General features: G+C 36.2%; 1 protein-coding gene across 5 annotated transcripts; it reads left to right on the top strand.

The window, feature by feature from the left end:
• The first annotated feature begins 4,321 nt into the window (after window positions 1-4,321).
• On the top strand, window positions 4,322-22,467 carry LOC145570320 (chromatin modification-related protein EAF1 B-like). 5 transcript variants are annotated; one of them, XM_081629362.1, is made up of 24 exons: window positions 4,324-4,835; window positions 8,285-8,485; window positions 8,560-8,614; window positions 8,717-8,814; window positions 8,906-9,387; window positions 9,496-10,259; window positions 10,365-10,484; window positions 10,650-10,916; window positions 11,744-11,935; window positions 12,706-12,786; window positions 13,050-13,107; window positions 13,194-13,714; window positions 13,795-13,848; window positions 15,275-15,332; window positions 15,451-15,644; window positions 15,869-15,922; window positions 16,009-16,089; window positions 16,230-16,367; window positions 16,534-16,650; window positions 17,760-17,860; window positions 17,995-18,213; window positions 18,300-18,678; window positions 19,266-21,045; window positions 22,052-22,467. In XM_081629362.1, exons 2-23 carry the CDS (start codon window positions 8,343-8,345, stop codon window positions 20,958-20,960), a joined length of 5,871 nt encoding a protein of 1,956 aa, XP_081485488.1. In that variant the 5' UTR covers window positions 4,324-4,835; window positions 8,285-8,342; the 3' UTR covers window positions 20,961-21,045; window positions 22,052-22,467. The 5 variants fall into 5 exon arrangements, with proteins under 5 accessions (XP_081485486.1, XP_081485487.1, XP_081485488.1 ...); XM_081629363.1 differs by having other exon boundaries at window positions 9,502-10,259; XM_081629360.1 differs by having other exon boundaries at window positions 4,322-4,835; window positions 8,906-10,259; window positions 18,300-18,672.
• Window positions 22,468-22,646: the final 179 nt, after the last annotated feature.

Here is a 22,646-nt window from a genome sequence, read left to right on the forward strand (position 1 = left end):
TGTTATTTGCATAATAAAATGACAAAGGAATTTAAAAAAACTTCATTGTAATATAGTATGAGCCATATCCTGTTGATCTACTAAAATGTTTATCTGGGAGTATTATAGTAGTCTTCAATTTGGACATCACCAACACCAACATCTTCTTCTTCCTCCCACTCATGTCCAAGCTACTTCACTTTCGACATCCCCAACACCAACAGCGGCTTCACCGCCAAATTAAACAAAAACCCTTAAAACAAATTCTTTTAATTTGTTGCTTTGTTGGTGTTATTAATTGATAGAATCATATAAGGTGGGAAAAAAATTATTGAGAAGATAGAGAAAATGAAAATTGAAGCCCACTTTCATCGTTACATGTAGCCAAACGGTAGAAACATGTTGCTTTCGATCAGCTTGAAAATAATTAAACAACAGCTAGGAAAAGTAATAATAAAATTATGAACAGTGTTGCTCATATATACGACTTTGCCACCAGATCAACGAAATTCATTAATTTGGTAGATCAAATTGGATTTACCTTTAGAAGTTTTAAACAAATCACATAGTTTTATGTTAAACATGGATAATATGGAGTAATTAGATTTTACATTCTTATATATGAAATTATGGTTGAATTCTTTTAACAAATCATGCATTTTTTTGTTATGATAATAATAATTTTGTAAAGAGAACATGTGACAAATGATAATATAGTTCATTGTATAAATTTTTAGTTATAAACCTTAGGTTGTGGTTTCGAGTAAGGCAATGGTTAGTAGATGACATGAAATGACTTAGAGCCTCATGTGTCACATAAACATTGATAAAAACATTTCGTATTACTTTAGCTCGGTAATATTATAAAGTAATTCATATCAAGTTTATATGTATATATGAATCTACGAAGAGAATGTGAGAGATGTACTACTTCAGCATGTGATGTCTAGAACCATCTATTTGTGGAGGTTATGGAAGTTTCTAGAGAGGCGTTGTAAGTAGGATGGAGCGCTATAAATAGGCTCCAAGGCTCATTTGTACATTCCAAGTTGAAAGTTCAATACGAGAAGCATTCTCAAAGCATTTGTGTATTCTTGCAACTCAATCTCTAAATGTACAAGGAAACTAAGGCATGAGGGTACAAAATGAGTGTTTGGGCATATTAGCAATGGGTGATACTCAATTGTCACAACACTTAGGTTGTAAATTCGGATTAACACTATGTTTGGATAGACATTTACGAGGGAAAAGAAGGGAAGGGATATGGAAGGGAGGGAAAAGAAGGGAAGGAGGGGGAGTAAGAATTTTAATTATTTTGTTTGGATAGAGGAGAAAGGGGAGGGATGAGGTTTTGCATAGGTTGTACACAGTAGAAACTCATTTTAGCATTTACTTAACATACATATTGATAAATATTTTATACATCAAACATTAATAAAGCACTACAAACAACACAATTAACCTCTAATGAGTCTAATCAAAATTATTCAACCCAAAAATCAGAAATATTTTCCAGTTCACGAATTAGTTTCATCCATTAATACTAGTTCCATTTCACGAATTAGTTTCATCCATTAAAACTAGTTCTATTTCACAATTTCTAGAGTAGAGGAGAAGAGTGAAAATAACATGTTGTATTATTTTGACCTTTACTTTGAATATTTCAAAGTCGAAACTTGAAGATTTGTTAAAGAGAAGGCAAAACCCTATAAATTGGTGGAAATCTTGACGGCAGGGGAAGAGAGAAAATAAGATTGATCATAATGTATAATGTTATAAAAATTAAAAGAGTACAATTGTCTTTTCACAATTAATTAGTTTGTATAATATGTTTTCCTTCTATATCTTCTCAAATTTGAAAAGATTTTATTCTTAAATAATTACACAAAACTTTTCATCCATTCCCCACCCCTTCATTTCCCTTACTCCTAATTTGTTATCCAACCATGGATTTAGTCCTCTTCCTTTCCCTCCATAATTACTTATACAAACACACTTTTTAGGCTTAACTGCTTAAGCAATGATATTGTTATAAAAAGTGTGTGCACTAGCATACAAACAAATTCAAGTATATAGTAATAAGTGACTATTTCTATAAAAATGTTTTCATTAAGCGTTACAGTAGATGATTTAAATTCGTTTTATAAATAACATGATATTGTTTCTATTAATACAATTTTTAAAGAAACAAATTAATGTCGATTTGGTTGACAATTTGGAGAGATTGTTATATACACTTGGGTACACCAAGTGTATATAACAATTTATAGACAATTTGACAAGCTTAATAGTTAAGTGATAATCCATTTACAATAAACTTATATAAAAACTCGAGTTCATTTATAGAATGCAATAAAATTCAAGGGAAATTGTAATCCGATTATTTGAAACTATTTAGTTGCTTGCTATGCCATTGAGCTTATTTTATATGGACATGTTTGTAATTAATTCAACTTATTTCATCTGAATCTATCCAAACTTATTTTATAAACTTTATGAGACTTATTCTAAATAAAATCATTTATTTATACTTATTGTATCTAAAATTATTTTATTTGGAATTAAAATTTTTGAGTATGTAATTGTCTTTATTTCTATATGTCTAATTAATTTCCATATCCCATATGTACTTTTGTTTGAAATATAGATGTAAGTCATGTAGCAACATGGTTGCTCACTCATAAACATAGAGATTGAAGGCAATTATTTTCCATCATCACCTTTATGATAGAATAAGTAATGTAATTATTAATTTATTGTTGCCATGGGCCATTCTTTTCTATCCAAAAGATGGATTATCTACACGGATTTACGAAGATACACAAATTATAAGAAAATCATAAATAAAATGTATTGTTTACCCAAAAATTGCATCCAATTAGATTATCTAAAAACTTGATTTGGTTATAAATATTAAGATGCAGAGTACATTATTTTCTACAATTATCTCAAATTATATTGTACCAAAAGTGAGCACATTCGGATCATAATTTGCAAAAATGTCATATTGTGAGAATAAATTTACAATAATCCATTAATGTGTGTCTAGCTACATGCTAACCCCTTGCTCCCTCTCTCTTTCCCGATTCATATATTACATTTACAATGTATTGGCTTCGCCATTAACAATATTGGTGTCTAAACAACTATAAGTTTTTATTTGAAATTTTTGCATTTGAGTTTGATATATCATTGGTGAGTCTTTCTCTATGTGAATATTTCCTTTGATGACCAAACACAAGTAACCGCGCTTAAAATATTTTTGAAGCTGATATATAAAATTCACCCTTATTTATAGAGTGAATGCTGGCAACCTCTAGTTTACCGAATCATTGAGAATTATAAAGTCACAGATTCAGGTTCGTGCTTATTATTTTAATCGCAAACTTGTTTTATGTATTAATATTTCTGCACTTGTATTTTACGAATCTAATTTTTTCTATTTAAACACTGAGATACTTTATACACCGTATTAGATATAATCATTTTTCCAATTGAGAACATTATTATTCTATCCTAAAAATCCTACATTATTCCCTCATTTTTACAATTTTATAAAAACATAGTTCCCCACGTCCAAGCCCACTTTGCTTCCTCTTACTATTTAGATCCCCTTACCACTATTACACATCTTTTAAGTAGGGATGTCAGTGGGGCGGGTCAAGTAGGAGACCCGCCCCATCCCCGCCCCAATGGGGCGGGGATGGGTCTTGGTTTGGCGGGTGGTGGGGCGGGGATGGGGATGAAAACGATACCCGCCATGGGTGATGGGGCGGGGGTGGATTTTAAGTTGTACCCACCCCATCCCCGCCCGCCCCACCCGCCCCACTTCGTACCCGCCCCATCCCCACCTCATACCCACATCTATATACTTTTATATTATTTTATAAAATAATTACGTGAAATAAATATTAATTATAATATTTTGTACTACACTTATATTATAAACAAAAATGTGTGTAATATTAAGAATTTTTTTTTTAATATTATAATCCGTATTAATTATGTAGGATTGTGTATTTAAGACACGGAAATTTGGTGGGTCTTAGGTGGGGATTAGGCGGGTATTTGGTGGGGATTAGGCGGGGATGGATATCCAAGTGGGGGGTGGGGCGGGGATGGTTTTGGAGTTGTACCCGCCGAGGTGGGGATGGGGATGAATATTAGACCCGCCGCGGGGATGGGGATGGGGATGGGGATAAAAATGTTAGGTGGGGATGGGGATGGGAAGGCCAACATCCGCCCCGCCCCGCCCCATTGACATCCCTACTTTTAAGAGAGAGAAAAACAAGATACTCAATTTTTTGTGAGATAAAAACAAAACCAAATTTTATTTATTACACCAAAAGAGAGGGAAAAAAAAGAAAAACAAAAAAAACCAAAATTTTGTTTTTTATTTATTTATTGTCTGGGAAAAAGAAAAAAAAAAATCCACGAGGGAAAAAAATTATTTTTATTTTTATTTTATTTTTGAAACGAAGAACCAACAACGTCGAGGTCGAAAAGCTTGTATTTTTTTTTTCTGGGAAAAAGGGGGAAAACAAAAACAGCAAAAAAAAACAGAAAAATTGAGTACACTTCGATTTGAGGACGTGTTTGCATGCTTCGAAATTTTTACAGAGAAATTGGAGAGAGAAATTGGTTGATAATCTCATGAAATTTTGCTGGAAATTCGTTGTTTGAAAAGGGGGAAAAACAAAAATCAAATTTTATTTTATTTCACTTTCGTTTTACAAGCCCTAAAAAAACCCTAGTTTGGAAAATTAGGGCAACGGATTTCATACTTTGCTTGATTCTCGTGCCCTAGAGTTTGTATCTAAGGGTTTCGCGTTGCGCGGGTGTTGTATTTTGCTCAGGTGATCTTCTCGACCTTCAATTTTGACCTAATTTTTTGTTTTTTGGGTTCGCAAACCCTAGAATGTCATCAAGTTTGGGAAATTAGGGTTAGGGGATGTTAAATTATGTTCAGTTTGTCTTGATTTTCGACTTGTTTGGTCAATTGATGAACTGGGGATTATCGAAATGTGATTATCCTTGCATTATGCTGCTCAATTTTTGTTGGGATGGTGATGGGGTGCTTTTTTTGGTTAGTTCTTTAAATCTCGAAGCTTTTTATCTGTGGCATTGAATGCTAAACTGTAATTTGAGTTCGCTCTAGATGTAAAGTGAAGCTCGTTGTCGGGAGGTCATTATTTGATCATTTCTAGTCAAGGTTTTGTGTTGCTGGCAACTGTGGAATGTTGTTCTAAGGTGAAATGAGGAACCATTGTTTCATTTATTTGTTCGCTTGTTAATGTTGTTATTAATTAGCTTTGATTTCGTTGTTTGCTGATAGTGCACGGTACAATTTCGTTACACCTTCTGCTAGTCTGTACAGTTTTCAAACTTTGCTGTGGCTGTGTTCTGCTACTAATTTAGTTTGTCTCAGATAATTAGTCTTGGTTATATCAGCATTAGAATAGATACATATCTGCCTGCGGCCCGCCTATTTTGATTTTAGAGTGTTGAGAACACTGCTCTTATATCTCCTCCCACCCTCCCTTGACCATTTTGTTGGTCAATATGTATTATATGTCAATATCCATTTACATGTTAAAACAGTAGTTTTTGTTTACAATGTAACTATTGTACAAAGATAATAGTTATTCAGCAAATGAGAAAAGTCATCGTGGTATTAATATATACTTCCTCCGTTTTTATTTAGTTGCAACACACCCCTTTGGCACACATGTTAAGGAAGATATTAGACTAGGTAAACGGATAAATTAAATTACAAAATTTTAACACCTATAAGAAGAAAGGGATAAGTTGCTATGGTTTAAATTTCATAGCCTAATTCATTCGTTTACCTAGTTTAATTACCTCATCGATAAGCGTGATAAAAGGTGTGTTGCAAGTATAAAAAAACAGAGGAAGTATAATCCAAACAATATTGTGAGTTTCGGGTTTGTTTCATCAAATTCTTTGTTCTTACCTTCTTTTATGAACAAATTATTGATAGTTGCCCATGATATTCCTCAATAGTATATGGAGTATGGCATGAGAGCAAGTCAAAACTCCTTCATCGTTTTATTGGAGGGTTGTTGTGAGTATGTATAGTATATGACATACGGAATTACATTCTAGATTGGCAATGTCAATGGGTATTTGTGTATCATTATTTTCCCTACGTAAGTTCTTTGAATGCCTGAGCAATAAACGTTTTTAATATTTGTAATCTAGTAATAAAGTCTATTGCAGCTAGGATAAGCAATGAAAAGGAAAATTTGACAATATTAATGGAAAAGCTACAATTAGTGAATGAAATAAGTTTACATAACATACATATACATGCATTTGTGTGTGCATGAATGCGCACAAACACACAATCACATGCATACATATGCTAGTTATGAATTTATGTAAAGAAGTATATCATGTGTGTGTCTATATAGAAGGTGCGGTTATTCAAAATGGATTTTGAAAATTATGATTTATAACGTTAAATATTCAATAAATCTGATTCAATGACACACAACTGTTGGTAGTAGGAACCTGAGCCATTTAATTTATTTTATTGCACTGTGTTTGACGTACTGCTCTGAGCTCTCCTAATTTTACCCTGTATCTCCTTTCTCTTCAATTCTCTTTACTTGAAATGAACTATTGGCTGGCCATCAAAGGATTCAAGCAACTGGCTAGACTTTCTTTGATGGTTTAAATAGCCTTTCTTTTTCCTTTGTTTTTACTTGAACGTTTAAAACATTCATTGTCCACTCATTCTTTCTAAACGACATCCACTGTCCACTCATTCTTTCTAAACAGCATCTTCACCTGTTTTTCAATTTTTATTCATATATGGCTTCCTACCCCTTAGATTTTTTACCGTATAGATGTTTATTGAGTTAGTTGGAGCTTAATTTGGTAAATTTTGCTAGTATCCAAAATTATTGATCTGAAAGCAAGCTTATTATTATTTTTTTCTTGTTCAAATTTCCTGTAATTGATCTTGCCAAGTAAGCTTATTTTTTTCTTGGTAGATTTTTTTTCTTTATTGAATTCAGGTGTTGAGGTTCAACAGGCCTGAATTGTGTGCCTTTATTGTGAATTTATTTATTAGTTTTTTTTTAATCCTTAAATTGTAATTGAAACAGTAAGCCACTTAACTCCGATAAGGGACTTTTGCCAAGTATTTTCATTTTTTCCCTGTGTAGTTAGATGTTTCTGATTTTGGTAATATATATCTTGAATGCATGATATCGCAGGGCTTGATTGTTTGCTAGGAAGTCATGGATTTGTCTTTGACTTTCACATTAGTTATTGGCTGCTGGCTTTTTGACGACAAGGCCGTTAGTTGAAAGAAGGGGGGATGGTGCAGTGAGCAAAGATAAGGGGGTTGTTAAGGATTATGGCAAAGGTTTTTTGGTACTCATTTTGTTTCAGACCTTATTAGCTTAAATAGTTAGATATATTTACAAATATGTCCTTAATGGGTTCAGCCTTAAGGTATCCATTAGATTAGTTCTCCATTTTTTTTTTCTTTCTTTTTTTTTTTAAAAAAAAATAAAATAAAATTTTAAAATTTTTAGAGTTAATTACTCTTGTTATTTAAGCTCATATCTAAGCAGGCATGAGCGACCTATGATTTCTCCATGAATTTGGATCTTTGTATGGCTGGGAAATTATAATTTTTGGGACTTAAACGGACAATTGCTACATTCTAACAGATCTTAGAATTTAGATCTTTGTATGGCTGGGGGTTGTAATTATTATGTGGGACTTAATTGGACAACTGCAACATGCTACAGATCTTAGAGTGCAAATATATTTTATACAAATTTCCATTAATCTAGTAAAATTCTTCAAGGACTTGGACTCTGGGCCTGGCTTGGTGTGGGTATTTGTTGTACTGTATCTTTCTTGATCATAGATTACCTGTAACCTTATATTGTATACAACAGCAATGACTTTTGAGGATCCAGTTGTATGGTGTGTGAATATGGATTTACTGATGCATGTAAGCCCTATATGTAGTACAGAATTGCAGAGAGACCGTTCTTGAATTTTGGCTGTATGCAATATGACTAAACTTCAGTGTACTTATCTGTTTTCTATAGTCTATAGTTGTCCTATTAAACTGCTAGTTTAGTTTTGTGCTAAGCAGTTATAATTTCTCTCTCTATCTCTCTTCTTCTTTTCATATTTCTATTCCAGTTTCTTTATTATGACTTATCTATTTCCTTCTTTTTATTTCATCTTTTTTACTGTCAAATTTTATTTATAATTTGAGGTAACTAAATTGTTTTCGTAATCCTCTTTTCTTCAGAGACCTGACCAAGTTTTAGAGCAATGGAAGGGGACCAGCTATAGCTTTCTGGATAGGAATGCATGGATTTAGTTCTGGATCTACTTTCCTCGTAAATGCTGAGGTTGATTCCATGGGAGGAGTTGTTGACGGTGGAGTTGGTATTGGCAACAAACCCTCTCCACGCCGAGCAGCAATTGCAAAAGCACAGGCTGATCTACGGTAAGATGGATTTATCTCTTAGAGATTGTTGTTTTTTTTGGTTGTTTTACCTACAATACTTACACTCATGACAGACTGGAATATGATGTTCGAGAGGAGAGGAGGAGAGAGCTTGAGTTTCTTGAGAAAGTAAGAATCTTTATCATCCTTTTTCAGTGCATCAATGCCATCCTCTATTGCTGTGTGGTTCATGTGTCAAATACTTTGTTGCTAATGCCCTTCTCTTTGCAGGGTGGAAATCCTCTTGACTTTAAATTTGGTCATGCTTCGTCGGTGAGTGTCCAGTCTACTTCACATACATATCAACACCCAGATCAGATTTTGACCAGGTAGCTCCTAAACTTGATTTTGTATGTGGAAGTGTGGACAATATGTATTGATCAGTAGTTATAATTTTGTTTAATTATTATTGTGATACAGTGAAGCAAAAGGCAGTTTTGCACTGACTGCCTCACCTCATGGAGATTCTGTGGATAGTAGTGGGAGACTGGGTATTACTACAGCCTGTGAACCAAATAGTGCTGATAATTTTGATGGTGATAACGAGACTCTTGAAAGCGAAAGAAAGGCTAAACATCCTGCTAGGGCTAGCATCACTCCTTCAGAGCATTCTTCTCAACTTGATGGAAGCCAAAATGTCAAAGATTCCGAGGACTCTCCTATTTTTCAGCCCAAAAAGGGTCAAGCATATAAGAGAAGGAATCGGTCTCGGACAAATCGTGATGGCCCTCGATCAAGTTCCAGTGACATGGCTACTCGTGGTGGACATAATTCCGCTTTGCCTGGTCGACATGGATTACTTTCAAAACCGGTTGTTCCTGAGATTAAGTTTGTAATAGAGTCAGAGGGCACACATGGCCTGCATTTGTCAACAACCTCTAGACCTATTGAAATTTCTGAAGGTAAGTTAAATGTGTCAACTTTAAAGGATAAACAGGAGGAATTGGGTATTTCAAGAGTAAAAGCTGATGATGTTCCTGCTGCTACTACCTCTGTCAAAACTGATGTAGCTGCAGTGAATGAAGATGTAGTTACTGTGGACGCTGAAGGTCCTCCTGGTTCTGGTACAGAGAAAAAGGAAGTTATCGCTAGTTCTTCCCAACCAGATGAGTGTGGTAAACTCAATGGCGATGGCAAATCAACACCAAATGATGCCCTTATTTACAATGCTGCAGTTGCTACTAAGGGAATAGATTCTGAGTCTTCGTGCACCCATACTAGTGTTAGTGTAGATGGAAATGGAAATATTGAGAGTGATTTGTATACTAACTTAAAGAATGTAGATAGTAATGGGGCCCCTAAGGAGCACAAGCTACCACTTGGGGATAAGTCCATCAGTGTAGATGATGAAATGCTGTATGAGAAGCATGTAACCAATACAGTAGAAACTTCTTGTGTTAAGGATGTTCAGAATTCTATCAGTCACCAAGGCAATGGCTTTGCTGATAAGGATCAAGAAGTTGAGGTAGATAAATCTTCTTCTAGAGACAAGCCTGAGTGTCCTAATAATAGAGAGGAGTTAGGGGCAAATGATCATGCTGAGACAAAACCCGATAAAGAGCATGGTCTCCTTGGTGATTCTGTTCCCAAAGCAGAGAGCTCTTGTCCTGTGGGACTACTTTCCTCTGTCGAACCTTCTTCCCATGAGGTGAATAACAACGAATTTTCTGCTCCACCTCCTGCGCCGAAGCCTCAAACTTCAAATGATAACCAGCGGAAGCAGTTTGACAAGGCACACGAGGACAGGGTATTAGAAGAGGCACGGATTATAGAGGTAATTTTTTTTTTTTTTTTCTCTTTTTTCTTCCTTTAAGATATCTTAGCTCTTAGATTGTGTACCTGTTGCTGTTTGATCAAGGGATTATGGTTTTTCAAACAGGCCAAACGTAAAAGAATAGCAGAGTTATCTGTTGGTTTGATGCCAAGGGAGCACAAACGTAAATCTCATTGGGACTTTGTTCTTGAAGAGATGGCTTGGTTAGCAAATGATTTTTCACAGGTCTGTTTAGCTGAACCTCTCTTTTATTTGTCTTTGCCATACTTTTAATTCGTTTCTTCCTCTAGTCCCGGAGTTTGTGATTTCTGTTGCCGGACATTTCAGGGAGTTCCATCAGTTTCATATATCTTTCTTATCTCATTTATTGTACTCTTGGATTTTTTCTAGGAGCGTGTTTGGAAGATAACAGCTGCTGCTCAACTTGGCCACCGGGTAGCCCTTGCTTCTCGGTCAAGATCGGAGGAACAACATAAGTTTATGAAGCAGAAAAGTGTAGCCCATACTTTGGCAAACGCTGTGATGGAGTTTTGGCATTCAGCAAGTCTTCGTGCTGAGAATTTTACCAGTTCTCTGTCAGAAAAATGTATGAATGATGCTTCATTAATGGCAGATGCAAGTGGACAGGCGAAGGATGAGGCTGGAGCTCCTGATAAGGTATTGCGCGTCCGCTTATAATCTAATTTTTACCTTTGGAATGTGTGGTTTTCATTTTGTATTGTCATTTACTCTCTCTGTTTTATTTTGTTTGTCCCACTCTCTATTTTGGGCGTTTCAAATAGATAGTACCACTTTCTATTTCAATCCCTCACATATCCTCTTTATTTCCCCATATTACCCTCATTTTAATGGTCCCTATGAAATCATAATCGCTCCAATGTTTATTAGCCCCAATGTATTTTATTCCAAAAAATGGATGGTTCCAATGTATTTTTATGGTCCCAATGTACTTATGTACATGAATCATCCTTTTTCTTAATTTACATAAAAGATTCTAAATGGGAATAACATTATGGAAAGGAGGGAGTAATAGTTTGTCCAAATAGTCTGGATCAAATATGTTTTTTGTAGCAAGCTTACTCTATGTGCCTCTCTGACATAGTTGTATCATTGTTGCTGTCCTGTTGTTTATTGATTAAAATGAACAGTATTGATGCTGGATATGAATTTTATTGTGATGTTATATTTCAATGTAGTGATGTCTTTTCAGTTCATTAGCCTGTTGTGTCACTGAGTTGGTATGCTCTATTTTTTCTTTGGGTAATTGTTTTCATTCTGTCCCATGTAAATCACAATAAAGTAACAAGTCTTAATGCAATTTTTGGTTGTGAATGGATATGTCTTCTGCTGCTTGATATCATATATGTTTTTTAGGTTATATTATGTGGTGCTAATGGTGTGTTACATTTGCTGATGGCATCTGTTATTAGATAGGAGATATTGCTTTTGAGTGCCTATAACTTTATCATGTTTTTGTTGGTCAGGATGAAGCTTCTGAAGAGAAGCTGCAATCAACTGGAAGTAAACAGGACCTTTCTCTCTATGGATATGCAGTTAGGTTTTTGCAATACAATTGCTCTCCAACACCTCTTGTCAAAGTTGAGGATTCAGGGACTCCGGATGTTGAATATGATATGGACCTGGCAGGAGTTTCCTGGCAGGACCAGCTAACTGAGGTATGTTTGGATTTTCATTGCTGTGCTGATTCATACAACATTTGGTGCTATTGGGAATGACATACAATCATCTGTTTCTGTCCATGGGTTTCTTTGCTTAAAAGATGACCTGTCAACATGTGTGTATGGTTGCATTCCACTTGTTTGCCTTTTATTGGAATCTCTATCCTTTGTACATTGCCCAGCCTGTTTTTGTTTCCTTAAGTGGCTATAATTTCTTGTGTATGATCTTTTATAGATTAGACATCCAAGCCCCGTAATTGTTGTGGCTTAGTGAAATTGGGGGATTTAAGGAAGGGAAATCACTCGGCTTATCAAGATTTTAAGAAAAGGGGAGTATTGTTTGATTCATTGCTATTATAAAAACTAAGATATGTGAATTATAAGCTATTGTTTATGCATTTACCCAAGACAACATTTACATACATATATTGGATATCTAAATCTATATAAAATAAATACCATTATTTTGAGATAGGTGTAATGAAGGTTGGTTGGGGTTCTTCGTTTTGGACTGTGTGTAACTACATTAATTGGTTGAACACTTGAACCTAAAATCAATTATCCCCATGACAAATAGTTTTATGTGATTCCAAGGTTCTCAATTCCTCCTGTGGGCCTGTGGCTGATTTTTATATTACAGTTTTTCTCACATGAGTGATGTGTGTTTTTATCTGAATGTCTTCAGAGATTGATTTGTATGTTTAATATTACATGTCTCTCTGCTGTCTGAGAGGCCTTCTTTTATACTCCTTTTTTACTTTTTTCAGGAAAATCTCTTTTATTTGGTTCCTCCGGGTGCAATAGAGACCTACAGAAAATCAATTGAATCATGTTTGACAGAGCTTGAGGTACACACATCTAGTCTTTGTAAATGTCATGCTTTATATTCTAATTCTTTATGTTGAACACTTCTTACGTTGTTCTTTTATTACTAAGCTATTTTAGATCCCAGATAGTCATTGAAGGTTATGCAACAATTATTGAGCTCTGCATTTTATATGTTTTTATTTTTTTATTTGCTTTGTTTTTATCCCTTTATAAATGTGATTGTTTATAGCACATTTAACCTTTTCTCTTTATGCATCTTTCCATGGACGTCATGATCATTTAGAGGGCGAGCAACAATGTACAGGAGGAAGTTGATACATCCTTTTATGATGCTACAGCAGGTATTGCTTGGTGTGCTGACTTATTTATATTAATTTTTGCTGAATTAGTGGTTATTATGTTTAACAATTGTTCTTTACTTTTTTAGAATTTGGATATCAAGAGAATGACTATGAAGAAGATGAAGGAGATAATGTTTACTACCTGCCCGGAGCATTTGACACTGGGAGACCATCAAAAAAGAAACGAAAAAATATGAAATCATATCCTTCTGCTAGATCATATGAATTGGGAGGTGATCTTGCCTATGGACGCTGTGTGGATAACAGAAATGGAACCCCTCAGTCTGCCTTAATGGGAAAAAGGCCTGCTGACAAAAATTTTCATGTTGGTTCTATTCCCACGAAAAGGGTACGAACTGCTTCTAGGCCGAGGGTTGTGGGTCCCTTTGGTGCAGGGTCCACTGGTGTTGCTCCAGCACCAAGTAGGGCAGATGCTTCTAGTGGAGATACTAATTCTTATCAGGATGACATGAGCACTCTCCATGGTGGGTCCATTGTCCCAAGAGGCTCAGAGGTTGATTCTGCTATGGACTTTGAGAATCAATCTACATTTGATTCTGCAGAAATTTCGGCAAAGCCCAAGAAGAAGAAGAAAATTAAGCATCCGGTAAGTAATTTGTTAAACTGAAGACTGGGTTAAATGATATTACTCTACTTAATTGTTTGCTTTATTCTCAATGGTTGCAGGGTGTGGCATATGACTCTAGGTGGCAGGTTGATTCTTCTTTCCAAAATGAGCAGGTGATCCTTGCTTTCTCGTAGCTTACTTCCATGTCTGCGAAGTTTGATAAGGATGAATGGGCTTTCAGTTTGTTGATATATTTTGGTATGAAGAGGCTATCTATTATTTAAAAACTGATTAAAACAAAGTTACCATACTTAATCTTGCCTCGAGGCAGGGGATATCGTTTGGTATTTATGGCCCAAAGCTCTACAGTTAAAAGAAATTTAAAATATCTGATTATAAGGGTATTGCAATTATGAAAAAAAAGCCAGAGAACATAATCACTAAGATTTATAAAAAGAAAGGGCAAAGAAGCCATCAACCTCTATATTGACAATGTTGATGCTCCTTTAATATTTATCCTCCTCATAAGCCTTTCTTTAAAAAAACATAAGGTTTTCTGGCCATTTAATTCCAACCAAACTCTTTGGTTGTTAGTCTTCACCAATTCGTAGCCCTCCTTTTGCTTCCTCCTACTGTAAACCTTTTTATTTTATTTTATTTAATTTTTTTTTATGAGGCATCTTTTATCCTTTCCTAAGACAAATTGTTCCATTTATATAGCTGTACTGAAGCAGCACAGCGAAGAGTTCATATTAAACCCATCTGTTATTGTACATTTACATATTTTCAGATGACTAAATGTTGCCTCATTTGGTTCCCATCGTAACATTCTAGTACCTTTTCCTTAACATTTTGGCTCTTCTTCAGTTTGATAGGGGTTCCTAAAACTAATTGGTAGTGGTATTATCACTGGTGAGTTTGCAAGTAGGCATTAAGTGCTTGTGTATTTCTTGTCTTTTTAGTTGTGTAAAATACAATAATTTGATTGGGGTACCTAGTGGTATTATTGCTGGTGATTTTGGAAGTGGGCATTAAGTGCTTGTGCATATCTTGTCTTTCTAGTTGTTTATGGTACTCCCTTGTCACTATTCTATAGTTACGTACTTACATATTCTATTTTGGCTGTATCCTTTCTATTCTTACATTTTAAAACTTTCCTGATATAGAATATTAAATTAATACATTTACCCCCATATTTTCACATTCCCAATACACACTTACCCTCATATTACCTACTTCTAATGCAACTTTTCCTATTTACCAAAATTTACCTATTCCCAAAACAACTATTTCCATTTACCAAAATATTTGCCTACACTCAAAACAAATTTTCTCATTTTATGTACTCCCAAAGTCTTTCGCTTAATTCCCGCGTTAAATAATCAAATGTAGCTTTAGAAAATTGACGGAGGGGGTAACAGTTTGTGGTGAAGTAAAGTTTTTTAGAAGAGAGTGGCATTTTTTTATTGATATTTTGCTCAAACATAGATGCTTAGTTGTTATTCTTTATATGTGGTTAGCTTATGTGGTGGTTTGGATTATATATGGACTTTGTCTAAATGATACTCATGTCCTGCATCTTCTTTATTGCAAATACAGAAAGATCACTCAAGGAAGAGGTTGGACTGTCACCAGCCTGAATCCAATGGGAATAGTGGTGAGATTTTTTATTTTTATTTTTTTATAATTATTTTTTTTTGTCTCACTTTTTAGTTACCTTTGTATAACCATATTAACTGATTTTTTATTCCACTCCCATATCTTTCCATATGTAGGCCTGTTTGGTCACCATGCTAAGAAGCCAAAGACATTGAAGCAGTCGTTGGATAATTCTTTTGATAACACAATGCCCATGAGTGGGTCAGTTGCTTCCCCAGTTGCTTCTCAAATGAGTAACATGTCAAGCCAGAGTAAAATCATCAAATTGATTGGAGATCGGGATAGGAGTAGAAAAGCGAAAGGGCTTAAGGTAAATATATTAAGAGTATGTTTTGTTTTATTTTTGTTTTTATAGTTATTGTAAAATATATGAATACAATACGAGGAACGACATTTAGACTAATTTCAATAAGTGCAGTCCCTCAGTGTATGACCTGATATGTCTCAACCACCTTGGACCCTTCTGTTGGTATAAAACAAAACTGTTGGTTGTTTTATGTGATCACAGCATTACCTGATGAATGTTACTTGTAGGTGCCTGCTGTGCAACCTGGCTCTGGAAGTCCATGGTCTTCTTTTGAAGATCAGGTTTGCTATCTCTTCCATTTCTTCTACCAGCTGTATGTTTGTATAGTTTGAGTTTGCCTGATATTCTTTGCTCTCTTTTGCTCTAGGCACTTATTGTGCTTGTTCATGATATGGGTCCAAATTGGGAGCTTGTAAGTGATGCTATTAACAGTACATTGCGATTCAAGGTATTCTGAGGAACTGTTATGATTAGTGATTTTTCTCTTGTTCCACAAATAATTCGATTTTTTACAGTGAAACTTAGTTATTGATGTTTTTTCCTTTTGCCAAAGAGATATTGCTTATTAATTCTTGCTGATTTTTCCAGTGCATTTTCCGCAAACCTGAAGAGTGTAAGGAGCAGCACAAAAATTTGATGGAAAGGACTCCTGGTGATGGTGCTGATAGTGCTGAAGATTCAGGATCTTCTGCACCATATCCTTCTACGTTACCTGGGATACCAAAGGTAAAGTAATAGGCTATTCTAAGTTACTATTTTGTTTATATGCTTTAGAATATCCTCTCATGTACAAATTGAAAACTCATTTGCTTGTAATGACGCGTTCTCCTTGTTGCATCCTAGTGTTGGGGAAGCCTGCTTTTTCTGAATGTATCATACTTGGTTTTTTCAGGGCAGTGCGAGACAATTGTTTCAGCAACTGCAAAGACCGATGGAGGAGGATACTATCAAGTCCCATTTTGAGAAGATTATTCATATTGGGCAGCAGTTGCATTACTGGAAAAAACAGGTTTTTTTTTATTTTTAAATTTAATTTTTTTTGTGTTTTGTATTGTTTTATTTATTTATTTTGCTTTTAATAATATTATGAATTGGGAAATAACTATTGTGTGATTAAGGGTCATTCAGAATCATCTTTAATGTCATAGCAGTATCTAATCATTCTTCTCTGTAGAGGCATTGTAATAAACTCAGTTGGACTAATATGTAGTATATATTCACTGCTGCTATCCCATATTGCTCAAGATTAGTTCCCTTCATCCAATTCCTGGTTTGTGTTGGAATTTTTGATAGTCTCAATTGTGGTGCTGCTTTGGCCCTTTGTTTGAAGGCATTGTTGAAGTATTGTTCGCTATAACTTAAGGTGTTAAGCAATGGCAGTAACAGATGAGTTTCTTATTAAAAAACTATAATTGCTAAACTATTCTGCAGTTCTTTTACGAGGTTTTGATAGTTTGCATTCAATTAATTGCTTGTGGTTTTATAGCAGTTAATGGTGGGTCATCTGCTTTGAAAGTGTTGCTAGCTTAGTTTAGCTTTTCTACATATGAAATATATTGGAGATCAGAGATTAGTAATGTTTTGTCGAGATACAAAAGTTTTTTTATTGCTATTCATTGTGAAGCAATTAATGCAATTTGGACAATAGATTGAATTATAGATTATAAATAATTTCTGCTGTTGCAGTCATTGTGAAGCAATTAATGTTATCGTCGTTATTGTATACACTTGTGTTCTTGTGTTTTCCTTTTGCTTGTTTTTGTCTCATGGGAGTGATGTGTGATTATTAGTCAAAATTGAAAGTAAGTCTATTCTGGCTAACCATTAAAAGATCTTTGGTGACTGTAAAATGGTTACCGTGCCTTTTAAAAATCCCAGAAAATTGACTCAAATTCAGATGAATTTTGTTGCTTCCTTTTTTTTTTTTTTTTTCTTTTTTTTTTTTTTTTTTTTTTTTGTGGTTTGGAATTTCTCCTGTGAAGTTGTGGGATTATGCAACAAAAAGTTAGGAAAACTTACTTCATTCAATTGTGTAAGCTGTATTAGGGTTCTATGTGTTTCCTACCTTGATTTTGAAATCTCTTTTAATTTCTAACTTGATCTTTCCTACTTGTGAAGAATGATAATTCAGACCTGAAGCAAATAACTCCTGTTCATGGTTCACATGTTGGTGCACTCTCCCAAGTCATGCCGAACAATTTGAATGGGGTGATTCTGACGTGAGTTTTATTCATTGTTTAGAACTTTTGAAGTGTTTCCAAGGATGGGATGATCTTTCATTTATTGTTGTTTGTCATCATTACTGTTATCCTGTTCAATCCTAGATCCTCATTTTTGTTTTCACTTCTGCCAGGCCACTTGATCTGTGTGATATTGCTGCATCCAACCAAGATACAATTCCTCTTGGGTTTCAAGGTTCGCATGCTGGAGGGTTGACATTGCCAAATCAAGGTGCTAGTCCGTCAATGCACCCATCTAGCGGTCTCAATACCTCAATCCCAGGTCTTCCAGGTTCTCCTAGCATGGGCATTAATAACAATATGGCATCTCAAACTCAGTTTTCCAGCTCTCGGTAATTTTCTTTATGATTCGAGATCATGATTTGCTGTGGCATATCTGTGAATGAATCTTCTTGATTTTAACCTTTTGCTTTGCTAGGGATGCTAGATACCCAGTCCCTAGGTCTACAGCTATGCCTATTGAGGAGCAGCAAAGACTCCAGCAATACAATCATATGCTGCCTGGAAGAAATGTTCAGCCGTCAAACTTGTCGTCTGGGTCTCTTTCAGGATCAGATCGTGGTGTGCGTATACTTCCTGGTGGAAATGGTGTTGGTATGGGTGCTGGAATGAGCCGAAGTATGCCAATGTCAAGACCAGGAATTCAGGGGATTTCATCTTCATCAATGCATAATACTGGAAGTATGCTTAACTCCAACATGGGAGGGATGCCTAGCAACATGAATGTGCACTCTGGAACAACTTCTGGTCAAGGAAACTCAATGTTTAGACCTCGTGATTCATTGCATATGGTGAGGGTGAGTTTTTTTTTTTTTCCTTTCCTCTGTAGTCTTCTCCTCTGTTACTCTTTGCTTCGTTACAAGTTACTGCATTCCTCCATATGGTGCCTCACTACCCACATAGTCTAAAACTAATTGGAGGAGATTATAGATATTCTTTTTAAATTCAATATGTCAATTTCGTTGTTAATATTTTGGTTCCATATAGTAACATTAATGTTTTCAATCTGCAACAGCATAAAGCAGCTAAGTAATGTTAACAAATATCATTTGATTAACAAAAAAGTATTTTTTTATAGACAATTTGGGGGCCTTGGAAAGAGAGGGGAGGGGAAGTGACATCAATAGTTGTCTAACAATCTGATTAAAGTGAGACCGTAACAAGCTGCTTCTGTACTTATTTAGCTTATAGGATATAGATCCTATTTTTCTTTTTTGGGACCTATTTAAATTTCATTTTTTTTTTTTGGGGGGGGGGGGGGGGGTGGGGGTGGGGGTGGATGATGGTTAGTTCCATAAGGCATAGGATGAATATTCAACATTGGTACTGTGATTTCATTCAGTGCAACTTTCTAATCTCACTCTACATTGCCTTCTGTGTACAGCCTGGGCAGAATGCCGAGCATCAGCGGCAGATGACTTTGCCAGAATCTGGGAGCCCAGGGGTCCCTCCTTTTGGTGCTCTGAGTTCTGGGTTCAATAATCAGTCTGCTTCTCCACCTCTTCAAGCATATGCTGGCCACCATCATCAGCAGCATCTAATGACACAGCAACATTCTCATGTGCTTGGTACTCCTCATCTTCCTGGATCAAATCACTCTGTCACGCCAGAGCAACAAGCCTATCTCCGCCTTGCTAGAGACAAACAAATCCAGCATAGATTGTTGCAGCGGCAACATCAACAGCAGCAGCAACAACAACAGCTTCCTGCGTCCAGTGCATTGATGAACCATGCTCAAACTCCTTCCCAGCTACCTGTATCATCTTCTGTCCAGAACTCTTCCCAGCTTCAATCACCATCTTCTTCCCAGCCGGTGTCATTGCCTCCTCTGACTTCGTCATCCCCAATTACTCAGGTGCCTTCCCAATCATCGCTGCAACAAAAGCACCAGGTGGGAAAAGCAACACCTCAAGGGCTTGGGAGGAATGCGCAAAGTGGCCCAAGTGGATTAATGAATCAAGCGGGAAAACAACGTCAAAGACAAGCTCAACATATACAGCAGCAGTATCTGCAATCTGGCAGGCAACATCCACAACAGCGTCAACAATCACAGCCTCAGCCACCAGCTAAACTTTTGAAAGGAATGGGAAGAAATAATGTGCTGATGCATCAAAATCTTCCCATTGACCCGTCTAATCTGAATGGCCTTACAGCTAACTCAGGAAACCAAGTTGCTGAGAAAGGGGAGCAGGCTGTGCATTTGATGCAGCCTCAGGGCTTATTTCCAGGATCTGGTCTAAATACGATGCAACAATCGAAATCTCTGGCTTCACCCCATAGTTCAAATCAGTTGCAACATCAAAAACCATATGCAAATTCAGTTTCGGCAGTACCAAAACAAGGCCAAATACCTTCTCACTTAGATGGTAGCAATCAGAGCCAGGTTCCAGTTGTTTCTTCTAATCCAGCACCTGGAGGGTCAACCCAAGGACTTCCCTCAACGATAATGCCTTCTCCTAACCATCAACCGTTACAAGGACAGTCACAGCCTCCCCTTAAGGTGGTTAGTCAATCTCAGCCTGCTCTTCAGAGGGCAGTTCATCAGAATCGTCAAGTCAATTCTGATTCTTTGACCAAGTCGCAACCTGATCATGCCCCATTGGAGCAGCAGTATGCGAATAATACTTCAACTGCAGGGGTTCAACCAGCATGTGCTGATTCTACTAGTGCTGTACCTCCACCATCTTCTGCCGGCACTGCTGTGTGTAAACAAGCTCTGGAATCTCTAAGCGCTCCAACTTTAACTAATCCACCCACAGCATCAGGTCCTATTAGTAGTCCTGCTATTACGACTTCATCAGATAATGAAACTTTGCCGTCAGTTAACGATGGTCTGGGGCAGAGGCAGCTATCAGGTAACTTGGCAGTTCAAGGGCACGGGGTACAATTTCAGCACCAACAATCACAGTTACAACATCCATCACCACTTCAACCCATATTATCGCAAAAGCAGTCACAGCATCAGCTGCAGCAACTTGAAAAATCCCCCCAGAGAGCACCCCAATCGCAGGCTCAGTCACAGATTCAAGCTGCGCAAAGTGGTGTGTTTGCAAGGACCCCTAATTCGAGATTGGAATGATCCTCCCCATTTATTGAGTGCTAGTCTCGGCACGCTTGTACCTGCCAAGATCAAGTCGGCATGCTCTTGTAACAGCAATGTACAGGTGAGTTTCAATTGAGACTTCCATTTTCCTCCAGACCAGGTGTTGCATATAAACTTGTTTTGTGGGAGTGTGATGGGTAGTGTCTGTTTCTTTCTTCTTGGATGGGTTATGGGTTTGTTATAGTGACAGTAGGATTAGACACTTGGCAGTTATTTGCTTTACATGGTATAATATGAGTTGTACTTTTTGTTGAAAGGAAATTTAAAAAGGTAAACTGGAATAGACAAGAAATTACTATAAAATGTGCCAAGCTGCTACCTAATTTACCCCTTCCCTCCATTAAATTTGGGCATATGTCTACTCCCACACGGCCACACCCAGCCAAATTTTTTCTTGCAATACCTTGGGGATTTTTGTTTTGATGGATTTTAGATTTTTCTGGGAAACATGGCTTCCTTATCCAATTACTTATCACTTGATAGTACCTACTAACTTCTTAAAAATCACCTTGGGCCCATGTAATCACTCTTCCTGGCTTTCTTGTATACCTGTGAGGCTGTGCTTGTAGATTGAGGGAGGGAGGGAGAGAGAGAGAAAGGGGGGGGGGGGGGGGGGGAAGCAGCTGAAAAGAGTGGAAAGATACTAAATGTCTTTATTTTTTATTTTTCCTTGTTCTGAACTTTAGAGCTTGCTGAATCTGATTTGTCTGTAATTTCAAGCCTAATCACAAGTTGTGGAAAATTTTGGAAGCATGCCTATCTCTAACCAAATTATTATTCTTTATTCTTGCCTCTATTCCTTTGTTTTGTTAACTATAATGATCTTTCCCTTGGGTAGCATGCTCATGTTCTGTGTGTTCTCTAAGTTTCTTTATGCAACTTTTATCATTTAATTGGTTGGTTGGCTGTGGCTACTTCTTTTCCTGTATTTGGGCAATTGAAAGGTCTCTAGATTGCATCTGTGTTTCAGGTTCTTAGTTGTGACCATTTTATTTCTGTTGGGCTAAATTAATTTTATGGGTGTCATTTAATGAGATGCTAACTAGGCTATGACACATTACTTACAGATGAAGCTGTTAATCTGCAAGGGCACTACAGGAAAAGGTAAATGGGATGATGATCGTAACTTTCAGGTTACTGACTTGACAAGTTTAGGCAGGCTTTTTTTGGGTTTATAATGTATATTACCACTGCTTAGAGCTTTGTGAAGATAGAGATTATGGAGGTATGTATGTACAGGATCTCATCTCTCTATCTTGTTAACCACCCTTTTTTTTAATCCTTTTCCTTTTCCCCTCCCCAAACTTTGGGTTTTCCGCTCATCAATATGGGGTCTTATTCCTTTCCACCCCCCAATAGTTAGTCCATGTATTATTTTGATTAGAGTTAAGGGGGGAAGCTTCATTGTTACAGGCAAATGCCTTTGAAAATTTTGTGAATATAGCTTCGTAGTGTATAATGATTTTTTTAATCATTCTCTTGATCACCTTTTGTTCTCTTGCTCTAATTGCAACTTTTTTTCATAGTAATATTAGTATGTATTCCTTGTTTGTCAGCTGATTTTGCGAGAATTCTGCAAATGTTAGTTTAAACATTTGCTCTCCTTGGTTATTGTACAATTTATGCTGCGGTTCAATAACTTTGAAGCTATGTCCTTGATTC

Source organism: Chenopodium album, chromosome 12, assembly GCF_948465745.1.
Source record: "Chenopodium album chromosome 12, dcCheAlbu1.1, whole genome shotgun sequence".
Lineage (NCBI taxonomy): Eukaryota > Viridiplantae > Streptophyta > Magnoliopsida > Caryophyllales > Amaranthaceae > Chenopodium > Chenopodium album.

Coding starts and splice junctions, on each gene's coding strand:
- LOC145570320 (XM_081629359.1), top strand. CDS start 8,343: ATGCATGGATTTAGTTCTGGATCTACTTTCCTCGTAAATGCTGAGGTT. Junction 12,787..13,049: donor CATGTTTGACAGAGCTTGAG/GTACACACATCT, acceptor ATGATCATTTAG/AGGGCGAGCAACAATGTACA. Junction 15,645..15,868: donor GAAAAGCGAAAGGGCTTAAG/GTAAATATATTA, acceptor TGTTACTTGTAG/GTGCCTGCTGTGCAACCTGG.